The 15,122-nt window shown below is 41.2% G+C and overlaps 1 protein-coding gene across 1 annotated transcript in view; it reads right to left on the minus strand.

The window, feature by feature from the left end:
• Positions 1-15,122, minus strand: part of LOC121871676 (disco-interacting protein 2-like) — a gene marked incomplete at its 5' end in the record, with an annotated part of 242,037 nt that overhangs the window by 76,707 nt on the left and 150,208 nt on the right. Inside the window, 1 exon segment of the mRNA XM_042374088.1 lies at positions 8,390-8,602. Coding sequence (XP_042230022.1) covers positions 8,390-8,602 — 213 coding nt within the window.

The following is a 15,122-nucleotide window of genomic DNA, read 5'->3' on the forward strand; positions in this document are numbered from 1 at the left end:
TGGGGGAGGGTACCCTCAATTAGCTATGGGCCAGGTACTCATTGAGGCATCGACTTCTGAAGAGCGTAGCGTGGATTAGAAGGTTTATAGAATGGCGACTTGGGAAGCGAAAGAACAAATATCACCGAGAAAATCGACTCCAGGTCACCGAATTGGAAGTGGCGAAATTAGCCGTCTTAAGAGCGATGCAAAGGAAAGGATTCCCTCGAGAACTAGGAATGTTACAACAGGGACAACCCGTGAAGATAGCGACATAAGGCGGCTGGAACCTCATCCAGACACGGACGGTCTGATCGGAGAAGGTGGCCGACTAAACACGCCGCTCTCCACCTAGACCAGGAGAATCCCATACTATTGCCAAGGGACAACAGGATCACGGGGCTCATCGGGAGAGAGGTACACTCAACTAGAGCTGGACACTCAGGACGAGAACACACTTTTGCCATAATACGTGAAACATACTGGATACCTAAGTGCCGCAAATTACTCGACTGCACAATACGGACGTGAGTGACTTGCCGAAGAAGCAACTGGAGGCCTACCCATCAACACCAAGCCGACCTGCCAGAAGATCAAGTGCACCCAGGAGGCCAGCCGTTCACCTACACTGGAATTGATTGCTTCAGCCCCTTTTTTGGTTAAACAAGGACGAGCCCGGGCGAAGAGATGGGATGCTTATTCACCTGCATGACCACCAGAGCCATACACCTAGAAGTCCTCACCTCACTAGACACCGACTCGTTCCTCAATGCCCTGACAAGATTCACCTGCCGCAGGGGACCTCCCAAGCGTGTTCGGTCTGACAGGGGAACCAACATGATTGGAGCTAGCCGAGTTACGAGAGGCGGTGAACGGCTGGAACAACAGTGACAAGGTCGGGAATGCCCTTCTACAGAAACAGATAGAATGGCAGTTCAACCCCCCGACAGCCTCTTACATGGGAAGAGTGTGGGAGCGACAAATCCGCACTGTAGGAAAGGTCATCCAGGGAGTGGTGGGCACCCAGACACTAGACGATGAACGCCTCAGCACTGTGTTCTGCGCCGTAGAAGAGATCATCAACGGAAGGCCCATCACCCCAATGTCTGACGACCCAAAGGATCTAGAAGCACTAACGCCGCTTCACATACTACGGATGAACCCGGAGACACTGTCCACCAGAGGCGATCGGTCCATGACAGAAGGGTACCGACGAAGAGGCATTGCATGCCCAATTCATTGCAGACCAATTTTGGAAAAGGTGGGTAAAAGAATACCTCCCAACATTACGTCAGCGACAAAGGTTCTTCAAAACTCGCCGTAATCTCCACACTGGGGATATCGTGATCATCTCTGGACAACCCCTCCCCAGGAGTCAGTGGATGCGAGGGAGAGTACTGGAGGCTCTACCGAGCAAAGATGGCCTGGTGCGAAGTGTTAAAGTGAAGACAAAGGACTCAGTGTTAATACGCCCAGCGACACTCTGCCTGTTGGAAGGGGTTGGAGAGTGAATCTAATAATATGCCGTGATTTTGTGCGAAGCCCGACAGGGGAAGTGTTACCGCCACAGTAAGATAAACTAGAAGAGAGAGAGAGAGAAAGAGAGGGTTAGCCACAATAAGATAAACTAGATGAGAGAGAGGGAGAGGGTGAGAAGAGAGGCATAGTGTTGACAACGTGTTTGCTGACGTGTTTAATATGAAACAGATGGTCCTCGCCTCGGGCTGCTATTGCTCTCAAAGTAGTCTACTGATTCTTGCAGGAGAAACAACACGCTGGTCAAACCTCAGACCCCTAAAATGCGAGTGTGACTGTGAAGTATTAAAATCCTCTAAGAAACTCTAAATAACTTTAATAAGTATATTTATGTACTGTAATTTAATCATATTACTGTATACAAATTGTCTCCTGATGAATCAACAGTTATAACATGTGAGTTATATTTAAGATATTAACAGGCTATGTACTGTATATTGATTGTATTATTCATACTATGTGTCCTGAGATAACAGCATTTGTTATATGTGAATTGTTCTTTAACAGGATTTGACCGAATTATAGGGTACGAGTCAATGTTGAGGGTTTATTTCTCCAGCAACAAATCAATAACGCTCCTATGAGCGTTAACACTACATTTTTCTTTGCCAGTGTACAATATTAATTACTACACACCCACTCACCATCTTCTCCTGTGTTGGTGGTGTAATGGCACCTTTACATTGTATAAAAATTCACCCAAATGTAAAATCCCAAATTATTCACAAAGTTATTCAACCAAACCTCAACACCTCGCCCGCTCCTCAACTTTCTCACATCATAGAGACAGGAGAAATAGCAGACACTTATCACTATTCAACGAGTGAACACCTCACTTAAGTGTTCTCCATAAGAGTACTCAATACACTTCCCCTGGTAGAGAATTCACAATATATTCTCAACCAAACTAAGTACCTGCGTATAAAGTATTTTTCTACACGAAAGAAAAATAAACAAAAAAGTGTTAACATCAGTCCTGCCATTTAAGAGTTCCAGAACATATTTAAAACAATTAATGTAATACAGGTTGAACCTCCCTAATCTGGTACTCTATTGTCCGGCACCTTCCGTCGTCCGGTAAAATTTTAGTTTGCCGGACAGCCGCTAGTACCCACCGGCGCTAGTGTCCATGGTTCGGCATACCCTTTGTTTACATCTACTCCTCGTGGAGTTTGGTGCGTTCCTAGGTATTTCAAGTGTTTCTGTAATATTTCACTTGTTATTTACCCTTAATATGCCTCCTAAGCATATTTATTTTATTATTTCATTTACTGTAGATATTTTTTTCTTCTTTACAGGTGAACATCACCAATTTACCTATAGGTACAGGTACAGTAACTATTTTGTCATTTTAAGTGCAGTATGAGAATTATTGTTTATCTATTTTTGTTTATTACAATTACACTGTACAGTAGAGTGTGGATATAACACGAGATATGTTCCAAGAGAGGTCTCTTTAAACCGAATTCATACTGAATCGAAGTGTTTTTTGAATGGAATAATTTAGTTTGGTACTTGAGAGAAACACAAAATACTAAAAAGACTGAGTCTACCCAGATGCACCTCAGCCCATCTCCTAGAATAAACAAAACATAATTTTTTGTATTATTATGTTAAAACAAACACTCAAAAATCAACAAAGTTAAAATTACGGGATGTGAAATGGTCTGTTTACTGACTGGGAAGATGTGGGGGAGGGAGGGAGGTGAGGTGATATGTTTGACAGTTGATGCCAAGGTCTGGTGCTTATTTGTTTAACTGTCCTTAAGAGTGCCTTTAAGTTTTTCTCATTTAAAATGTCACTGAACTGACATGTTCTAATTAATTTTATTACAAAGGGCTAAAAAAACTTGTGCAAACTATGACGTTTATATTCAAATTATTCCCTGTCTTGCAAGGATTCTAGCAATGCAAATTATATTCTCCTAACTTTAGCCTGTGATATTATATAAGAAAAAAACTTAAAGCCAATAACCAACCAACCCTGGCTGGGAAGGGGGGGGGGAGGAGGGAGGAGGGAAGTGACAGTGACACGTTTGACATGTGGGGTCAAAGGTCTAGTGAAGTATTTATTTGTTTATTTATGTCCTTTAGATTGAGTTTTTGTTTTTTGTTTATAAAATGTCACAAGTGACCAGGGAGAATATAATTTACATTGCTGGAATTATTATAAGATAGTGATTAATTTGAATATAATCATGCGAAAGTTTGCACTAGACAAAAATTTTATTAATCATTTAGTACATTATTTTGAGTACATGTACAGTACAGCTTTGCCCTTAGGACAGTGTAACGTGCCCAGAGAAACATTAGGCACGGATTATAAATTATAATGCGCCAAATTGACTTGCGCAAAATAGGAAAGATTTGCTTTAAATTAAAACATTGTCCTTAATTGTGGGTGTCGCTTTATATCAATAATCTTAAATTGAATCGCTTTAAATCGACATTCTACTGTATAATAATCCAGAATAGTTTATCTGATTTCAGATTTGCCCCCGAGGGGGCTAGTTTATTGGGCACCCCCTTACATCCTGTGCAAGGTGAAGCGCAGAAGCGTTTACAGCGCCCAACAGGGAAGTATGAAAAGTTCATACTTGCCTTTATGACTCGTACATTGAGGGCGTAAAAGCCTGAAGGGTCATAGGTTCTGTCAAGTTACATAAAGTGAGAGAATGATGAGTGTGTTGGGGGGAAAGTTCCCGGTACATTTTATCTGTTTATGGCAAAGTGTGGCAGGTCCCTAATAATGTCAAATGCCAGGCCTGTGACTAGGAGGAGGGATATCGGGTCTGGGAGGGAAGAGGTGTTGGTAACGGCTGGGGACCTGTAGGAGGAGGTCATAGGGCAAGTGAGGATGTAGTGAGAGAGGGTGTGAGAGTCGGGTTGGCCACAAAGTTTACAAACAGTGCGGTGAGGCTCAGGGTTGCCAATGTACTCCCATAGGTACCTGTACCCTAGGTGCAGTCTCATGTATATAAGCTGTTGAGATCGAGTTAGGGATTGATATTCTTTGTAGTGGCGGTTGTCGTCACCGGTTACAGCGTCATAGTGGCATAGTGTGACGCTACCCCGTTGTTTCAGGTGTGTCCAATTTTCGTTGAATGCCTCTCATTGTGTGGCGTGTATGCGAGATTTGAGATGATTCAGGGAGAGGGCGAGAGTGGAATAGTTTATCTAAAACTATGGTAAAATAAATATATATGAAAATTAAAAATCCATATGATATGGGCGTGAATGAAGCTGTGTGTTACAGCAGACTGGTATTTTCCACGCCCATGAAGCTGTGGCGGATTAGTGGGTCTCGTGTACCTAACCTGACGCAATGTTAGGTCAAGGTAGGGTGGGGGATTTGTGGTCTCATATTACTGACCTTCTGATGGAATGTCAGGTCACCCTTTCTTGACCAGGGGATCAGTGAGTCTCATGACCTGAAGATGTCTTTAATAAACACAAACCTTAAGTATTTCTAGAGAGCTTGAGATAAGTTTAAGTATAAATGAAAAAAGTTGCATCCCTTCAACATTATATTACATAACATTTTATAATATGGAGTGAGAATGCAGAAAGGTGTGGGTGATAAGGGAGATGCAGTGGAAATGAGTGTTGCCAAGAACTCCTCAAGAGCTGATATTTAACTCGCAAACACACACATGCAAATTTGTCACACAATAAGACCCTCACTCCTTCTGTTTGCTGTTTTAATTCCTGTGTGTGTGTGTGTGTGGGAGGGGAACAATGGCGAGGCAAGGCCACGCTGTATGTATTTGACGTGGCCGCCTCCCTGTGATGTCACACCACACGTTTCAGTCGCTGGTTAACTACCTGACTGAACTGTGGCATCACTTAGATGATGGTTTGAGTGTGGAAGGATCTATTTTTTGTACATAAAATATTTGCTATTGTATGAGTATTTTATGATATGCTATGTACCAATTTTATTGTTCATCACAGCAATTAAAAAAAAAAGCGATTATAGCGCTGCTGGTGTCAGACACGCGAATAAATGACTTCAGGTGCTTTCGGATTGTTGGAGTAAATTAGAATTTTCAGCAAAGGGGTTAAAGTTGGGATACCTGGAAGATTCAGATAGTTGAAATTCGGATAAAATGAATTGCACTGTAAATTAAATAAAGTCTACAACGTATTGGATTTACCGTAATAGTGGAGACGTTCTGTATACATTGGCTGGCCTGCAATTGCCACTTATATTATTGACGGACAAGGGGAGACCTAACTGAGGTGTATAAATATCTCAAAGGGCACTACTCAGTCGAGTGTTCTTACCTGCATCTGGTGGTCGCTCACCCCACAAGGGGTCACAGCTCAAGGTTGAAGAAGCTGCATGTCCAGAAAACTGTGAGGGCTAACTTTTTTGAAGTGAGAGTGCTGTGATGGCACCGAGTGTGAGCTGTTTCAAGACCAGACTTGACCAGCACTGCAGCAGGTTTAGATACATTCAGGAGCCGGTGCATGCCCAGTACTTGCCAATACTGCGTAACAAAGACATGACCGATCGCCCAAGCGGCTAACAAGCCTGTACAGTGGTCCCTCGGTTAACGAACATAATTCATTCCAGAAGGTCGTTCGTTAACCGAAAATTTCGTTAACCGAATCCATTGCTTCAATGGGATTTTGGGTAATTGGTTCCAGCTCACCGAAAATTACATACAAAGTAAAAAAAATGCAGTAAAGTACACTTACTTTGAGGTGTGTATGTAGAAGGCTCCTGGTTGATGATGATGGGAATTAAAAGTGTGGGTGGAGGAGAAGGGAGAAGAGAAGGAAGTGGGGTGGAAGAGAAATCACCCCATGCTTCATACCGTCATTTCACCCATAAAATTTTAAGTTAACGGTATAATTCAAGATTATTTTCTTTAAATCAACACTGCACTGCACTATATATTGTCAATATGTCAAATAAATTTCAGAATGACCAATGATTGTAGTATTGTAAAAACGTAAAAATACTCTGTATTCAAGAGACCCACAAGCAAGATGTTTCCTCCACTGAACAGAGATACAAACTGAGGCCTTGGTGGGTAAGTGAAGTGGCTGATGGGCGCACCAAAAACTAGTTCCCTGTAGTGCAATTATGTTAAATAAGTGTTAAAATTACTAAAATTTTTAATATAAAACTTGGAAAATTATTGAATAGTACAACCTTCTTGATATTTACTACAATTTTAACGAATGTAAGCCCTAGAACCGATTTCTGTATTAGCGGACTAATATTCCAGCTGGTGAGCAACCCAAAGCATGTCGAAACATTTTCGTAAGAATTTCATTAACCGAATTTTTGTTCGTTAACCGAAATCCAGATTCTTATGGAAGGTAATTCGTTAACTGAGGCGTTCGTTAACCGAGGGACCACTGTATCAGCCCTTTATTTTTTATATAATTATGGGGTAGTACATTAATTTTATAAAACTCCATCACCCCCTGTAACTTTCCACTACCTATGAGGCTCATGTTCAGAGCACGTCATAAGGTGTGCTGCCCACGGGAAGTCGCGTCACTTAGTGCTGAGCTAAGGATTACGTAACCGGCTCTCTGGCCACCTATTGCGGGCAGTAGTTTGATAACCCTGACGAGAGGAAGACATTATTTAGAGCCATCTCCGATGTACACCGTCTTTCCTTGATAGAGGACGTCGGATATATTTCCGTTCTCCCTCGAGGATCCCTACTCAAGATCACGCCCAGTCTCATATCAATCAGACGTATTTTAGAAGAGCTAATCTAAGTTAGCCTCCATCCTCATTTAACACTAATAGCTACAGTGATTAAGTTACGATGATAATCCTTTTTGAAAGTGTACATAGAACTCTTTTACAATAAACAAACAAAAGGAACATATTGGGTTTCACTACAGAAGATCCAATAAACTTTAATCTATATTTTAGTACGTCTAGAATATAAGGTAACATGCTTCACAAGTGATTGTTACAAGTGGTGACAACCCAGGAAGGTTGTTACATATATGACAGCTTCACAAGTAGCTATTATAAACAGGTAACAGTCACCTCAACAGATACACAGTTGGTAAAGGCAGAGATATTATGTTCTCCCCATTACTGTGTTATACTGTTACATTGTTACTAAGAAGTTATAGTTACAAGCCGATCAGTGGTGAAGAGGATTAAAGTAAAGTAAAGTTTGAATGGAGGAGGTTGTTGGGTATTACTGAATCAGTACTGAGGGAACCAAATTTTACCAGGGAGTGATGAATATTAATTTTGGTGCTCTAGATACTCTGTGGTGCAACTTATAGTACTTTATACCAAAATATTGGGGGGGCTACAGCACCCTCTCTTCCCACGTCCATGTACTGGGTGGAGTGCGCCAGCACCACCTGTCTACAACAATAACAAACACCCGACTCACCAAACGTGGAGTGCAATGAGACGAGTGTTATCTACATGGCCCCAAATATGCCGAGATTTTCCCAGAAAATTTTATATATCACAGCATTTCCCGAGTTATTTTATAATAAATTCCAAGACCATATACTGTACGTGCCGAATTATATAAAATCCAGGGATATTGAATGCGAAGTTATCAAGGGTTTACTGTATATTTATAAAACCAAAAAATCTGGAAATGTGACAATTTAACCAGACCAAAGATACCAAACTTTTGCAGTACAGTATACCAAATAAAGTTCGGTACAGTATTTGATAAATTTTTCCAATTTGTTTTATACTAAAAAAACTCCCTTAACTAAATTGACTACTTGCCAATTATTTTAATGTAGAGAGGTAATGCATACTGTATAAGAGAAAATAGAAGATTTTAAGAAGATAAGGCTGGATGGTATATCCTGGAATGAAAAGATTACCAATATAAGGGGGAAAAACTATCCATGTACTGACCTCTTCTTCTGAGCAATCAGGTCTTTGTTCAGCAATAACACATATCCTCTCATCTCTAAGGACTTTGTGGGAGAAGACGGCAATGCGACCTCGATATATAAATTTCATAGGTTCCACCGCCAAGACTGTAGCAATGATATCGTCTGTGTTGTGTTTACGGCCAGTGACTGTCATAAGGCCATCACGAGAACCACAGACAAATACTAGGCCACCCTGTAAATGAAGAAAAACATATTCATATTATAAATTGAATGACCAAATTAACCTTGGAAGAAATAATACAATTTAACTCATTCTTAAAATCAAAATACTACAGAATGTCAATATATATATACAGTAGTACCCCGATTTACGCGGTCAATTGAACCCACGGGGTAAGAGAAAACCGTGTAAAGTGAACAACAGAACATATGGGATTAATTCCAATAGAGACTGGCCCGACCCCCAAACTCCACTTTTTCCGACACAATACCTATGTTGTAGTAAAAATAACATCTTAATTTTATGATGGCATGCACACACAATTAATATTTAAGAGAAATACAGTCGCCAGGTTAATGTCCATTCAAATAATCGACTCAACTCCCCCCCCCCCTTCCCAGCTCACTGGCTCCTACCTCTCTGAGAAATCTTTGGGTGAAAACACTAGATTTTAACGTATGGTAATAAATAATACCTCAGAATTAAATTTAGGATAATATAATTGACATTTCTGGATTCCTTGCAGGTCAGGGAATATTTTTAATGTAAACTTCATATATTTTGCACAAAAGATAAAATATTTGCTTTGTGTAAACCAAATTATTACATTAGATCTAAAATTTGTATGTCTAATGCAAAATCCATGATGTTTATATTCAAAATGATCATCATATTGTAAGAATTCCAGCAATGTAAATAATATTCTGGCCCGGTAATTTGTACGAATTTTATGAGCAAAAACAAATATCTTCAGTAAATAAAAAAAAAAATATTCTTTACGACACCATCTGTCAATCAAAATACTCCACCTCCGCCCTAGCTGGGTTGGTCCCTTCCTCCCTACCCTCCACCACCTTCCCTCCCTACCAGAGAAATGTTTGGGAGAAAACAGTATATTTACATTTTTAGTAATAAATAATAACTCAGACTAAAGTTAGGATAATATAATTGACATTTCTGGGTTCCTTGCACATCAGGGAATATTTTGAATGTTAACTTCATATATTTTGCACAAAAGTTAAAATATTTGCTTTGTGTAAACCACATTATTACATTAGATCTAAAATTTGTATGTCTAATGCAAAATCCATGATGTTTATGTTCAAAATGATCATCATATTGTAAGAATTCCAGCAATGTAAATTATATTCTGGCTGGGTAATTTGTATGAATTTTATGAGCTAAATAAAAAATTATACTTCACCCGTGTACAGTCAACCCTCGCTTTACGCGGTCCCCACTTTACGCGGTACCCTGCCAAAACCGGAATGCTCACTTTCCGCGGTGCGTGTACCCCTTTAACGCGGAGAGTGGCTGGCGGTCCTCTCGCGCCACGCCATTTTTGGATCCAAACCTCCCGCCATCCGCCATGTTGTGTAAGCGGCGCGAGTAGGTTGCGCAGTGTATGTCTGTTGCGTTATCGGTGACGTCATATGACGTAGCGGACTGTGATTGGGCAAAGCATCCTTACTTCCCTCCCTGCTAGCTGCGATTGGTTTAATGTAGTACTATGACGTGCCCCGCAGCGGGAGCGTTCAAGCCCCTTGACCTACCGCGTCAGTTACACCCCTCCAGGCTACACCGTGCATATCGGTATCCATTGTTCCATAAGAATGGCTTCCACCAGACCACCACCACCACCACAAAGAAACCTTGCATTACCTGGACCCAGCCGCCCTAAGCCAAAGAAGACACGACGTTCCTTAAGCTACGAAATCAAATATAAGATCATACAAGAGTTGGAGAAAGGAACAAAACAGGTTGATCTCGCGCGCCAGCATGGTGTTAACGAATCAACTATCAGGACAATTAAGAGGGATGCAGCCAAGATAAAGGAGCACATGAACATCACAAAGTCTACAGGTGCTTCTATGATCAAATATTTCCACAACCAGGTGCTTCTCAAGACGGAAAAATTACTTGTGAGCTACTTGGTGCGTCAGGCGCAACGGAACATGGCGGTGGACACGCGCTCAGTTAAGGAGTACGCACGTGAACTGTATGCTGCAGTGTCACGAAAGATGGGAATTACAGAGCCCAAACCCTTTAATGCTTACTCTGGGTGGTTACAGAGGTTTAAGAAGAGAAACAAGATCACCAATATCAACATTGGTGATGAAGAAGCTAGTGCTGACTGTGTTGCGGCTAGGGAATTTCCTCCGTTTTTACGTGAGATTACGGAGGAAGGACAGTACACCGACGACCAGGTGTTTAATATGGACGAATCTGGTCTTTTTTGGAAAAAACTACCTTCCAAGACCTTCGTTGTGAAGAATGCCAGCAAGTGTCGGGGCCGGAAGTTGCAGAAGGAGCGCATCACCGTCCTGTTTACCACCAATGCCTCCGGTTCCTGTAAGCTCAAGTTATCGGTGATCCACACAGCACGCAAGCCGCACGCCTACAAGAACATGGACATGACCAAGCTAAATGTCCACTGGCTGACCGCACGTAAGGCGTGGATGTTCTCTACACTGTCCCTCTCCTGGTTTGATGACTGTTTAGTTCCCGATGTGAAGAAATGCTGTGAGCAACAGAATGTGCCATTCAAGATTTTGTTGCTGCTGGACAACGCACCAGGACACTCACCCCTACTGTTAGATCGTCACCCCAACGTAAAGGTGGTCTTCCTTCCTCCCAACACTACGTCTATATTACAGCCCATGGACCAAGAGTTAATCTGTAATGTAAAAGCTGCATTCTCTACTAAAAAATTCACACTCCTGAATGACTACACCAACACCAGGGAAGAGTTGCGTAACCTGAGTGACACCAAAACCGATAGCAACAGCGAAGACGACGAGGATCAACAGTTGGCAGAGCAACAAGTACCTTTAAAACAATTCTGGAGAATATTCAACGTCAAGAAAGCTGTGGACTTCTTGGTGGAGGATGGGATCAGCTGTCTGTAGCAACTGTTCGTCACGCATGGAGACATGTGTTGCAAGGCATTCCGGGCGTTAGGCAGAGTCAATCTGTGACTGGTGAGGCTCAGACTGTTGCAGTAGCAGTGGACCTTGCCAGAGAAGCTGCGCAGAGTGTTACATCTGCAGGCTTCTCCGAGACCACCAACGACGACATCCTGGAGGTGATAAGGGATCCTGATGTGACTACCGACGACATGGTAGATGATGATGACGTCAGTGAAGAGGCAGGTGGTGCGTCATCCCAAGAAGAACGCCGCTTATCCCATAGTAATGTTAGGGGTGCCATCGAGTGTATCGAGAAAGCCAAGCTCCTCCTTTCCAACAACCCTGACACAAACAGGTATGAAATCTTCACTACCCAGCTGTTGCAGACTATGGAGCCCTACATCAAGGTTTATCACGACAACATAAACACCAGCCGTTAGCAAAGCATAACAGAGTTCTTCGCCCGCAACCCACCACAGCCAGCCCAAGCCAGTGATAGTGACAGAGGTAAAGACAGTGATGATGACTTTGAGGGATTTGTCAGGGAGGCCCTGACAAGTGTGGATGACAGTGATGGTGACTCACCTGAGGGCCAGTAGCCTGCCCTCTGCCTCGGAACCAGCCTCCATTCCCGTACGCCGACCCATCTCTTCTACTAACTTAAGTGTTACACCCAACCTTTAGTTTTCCTAACCTAACCTCTTCTATATTAATTGTGTGTGCATACCATCATAAAGTTAAGATAATATTTTTACTACAACATAGTTGTGTGTTGTCAAAAAGTGGAGTTTGGGGGTCTGCCCAGTCTCTATTTCAATTAATCCCATATGTTATGTTGTTCACTTTACGCGTTTCTCACTTTACGCGGGCCGCCGTGGGTTCAATTAACCGCGTAAAGTGAGGGTTCACTGTATACAATTTTTTTTTTTTCGCGGTTTTTGTTTACGAGTTTGGTCATTTACGCGGCACCTAGCCAGAATGAAATGTTTTAATTACGCGGTAAATTTCATCATTTACGCGGGTGAAGTATAATTTGTTTATTTACTGAAGATATTTGTTTTAGCTCATAAAATTCATACAAATTACCCGGCCAGGATATAATTTACATTGCTGGAATTCTTATAAGATTCTGATTATTTTAAATACAGTCACGAGCCGGTTAACGTCCGACCGAACAACATCCGATCGCATATACGTCCGTGCCCCCACACCCCCCAAAAAAAAATCCGTGACGCCTGCAGGACCACCACTCCACGACCCCGTGACGGAGACACGATGATCTTCCCCATACTGGTCAGATATTATGTGTTAAAGGAATATGCTTCCTTACTTAGCCTTTTTTTAAGCATTTGCCTACAGGTGAAATGTTAACCTACATCTATTGAGGATTAAATCTTTCACCTACAAATTGACAATAACACATTTGCTGTAATCAGACATATCTAGTTGCCTCAACAATTGCAACCCCAGTTGCAATTGGGGTTGCAATTTCAAATTCTGTGGCATTACTAAAAATAGTAAAGTTTCTGGTGCACTCTAAGATTAAGAGAGAAAACGGTGGACTCAGGCGTCCTGATGTGAGAGAAAACGGACTCGTATGACGGGGGACCAAATAAAAAAAAGCATAGCTACATGTTTTGTGGACTACAGTATTAAGCGTACCCTTTTCATCACTATGTAATAAACCTAGCCATGCCTATGTGTGTGTTTATGATATTTACCATAACATTATATATACAGTCAACCCTCACTTTACGCGGTTAATTCAACCCACAGGGTACCGCGGAAAGTGAGAAACGCGTAAAGTGAACAACATAACAAATGGGATTAAATGAAATAGAGACCGGCTGACCCCCAAACTCCACTTTTTCCGACACAATACCTATGTTCTAGTAAAAATAACATCTTAATTTTATGATGGTACATGCACACAATTAATACTTAAGAGAAATAGAGAAATACAGTCGCCAAGTTAATGTCCATTCAAATAATGGACTCAACTCCCTCCCCCTCTTCTCACACTACACTCGCTGGCTCTTCCCTCTCTGAGAAATTTTTGGGGGAAAACCACTAGATTTTAAGGTATAGTAATAAATAATACCTCAAACTAAAGTTAGGATAATATAATTGACATTGCTGGATTCCTTGTAAGACCAGGAATATTTTGAATATAAATGTCATATATTTTGCACAAAAGATAACATATTTACTCAGAGTAAACAAAATACTTGCATTAGATCTAAAATTTGTATGTCTAATGCAAAATCTATGATGCTTATATTCAAAATGATCATCAAGTTGTAAGAATTCCAGCAAAGTAAATTATATTCTGGCCGGGTAATTTGTATGAATTTTATGAGCTAAAACAAATATCTTCAGTTAATATAAAAAAAAAATATTCTTTGAACCGCACCAGATGGTCGGTCGGTCACTCCCTCCCTCCCACCCCCCACCAACCCTCCCTACCAGATAAATGTGTGGGAGAAACCACAATATTTACCTTTTTAGTAATAAATAATACCTCAGACTAAAGTTAGGATAATATAATTGATATTGCTGGATTCCTTGTAAGACCAGGAATATTTTGAATATAAATGTCATATATTTTGCACAAAAGATAACATATTTACTCAGAGTAAACAAAATACTTGCATTAGATCTAAAATTTGTATGTCTAATGCAAAATCTATGATGCTAATATTCAAAATGATCATCAAATTATAAGAATTCCAGCAATGTAAATTATATTCTGGCTGGATAATTTGTATGAATTTTATGAGCTAAATAAAAAAATTATACTTCACCCGCGTACACGCACGGCGGAATGTGAGCATTCCGGTTTCGGCATTTAACGTGGAAACGCGGAATGTGGGACCGCGTAAAGCGAGGGTTGACTGTATATTTAGTGGGTCTAAATGGTCATAAAATGGGAAACTTGGGGTTGGGTCTTGGGTGCCTGAACCAATTAGAACAAATGCCATAGGTTCTGTACTTTCGTTATCGGCGGGGTCCCAATTAGGCGCGATAACCAAGGGATGACTGTACTGTACTGTATATACTTGTGACACAGGCCAGTTGCTTCAGGTGTTATGGTACAGGGGTACCAAGTGACAGCACTAGGATCCCACTTCCTCTATCAAGGATTAAACAATTAAAATTTAAATTGAAAAAAAAAGGCATTCAAATAATGGGACCTAGCGAACCTAAATGGCCCTAGAGCGGGCACAGTCACGTATGCATCGCGTATTCTTATAGATTGTGCTGCCGGGCGTACGTTATCTAGTGAATTTAGTCAATATTGTACAGTAACAATGGACCTAAGTGCAAACCTGTATTGTACATGTACTAAATGATTACGGTACTAAAATTGTTATGTCTATTGCAAATATAGCTTGTTTATACAGGTATTCAAATAAATTACTATCTTACAAGAATCCCTCCAATGTAAGTTATATTCACCCAGGTCGTTTGGGTGGCAAATTATGAGAAGAGCTTAGTCACTCTTAAGTAATGATAAATAAACACACACACAGGCCTTCAGCGCCAACTGTCAAATCTTATCTCAAATAAATAAACAAACAAACGCCAGACATTCTGTCACCTCACCTCCCGCCCCCTCTTCC

This window comes from Homarus americanus, unplaced genomic scaffold (genome assembly GCF_018991925.1).
Source record: "Homarus americanus isolate GMGI-L3 unplaced genomic scaffold, GMGI_Hamer_2.0 scaffold39675, whole genome shotgun sequence".
NCBI lineage: Eukaryota > Metazoa > Arthropoda > Malacostraca > Decapoda > Nephropidae > Homarus > Homarus americanus.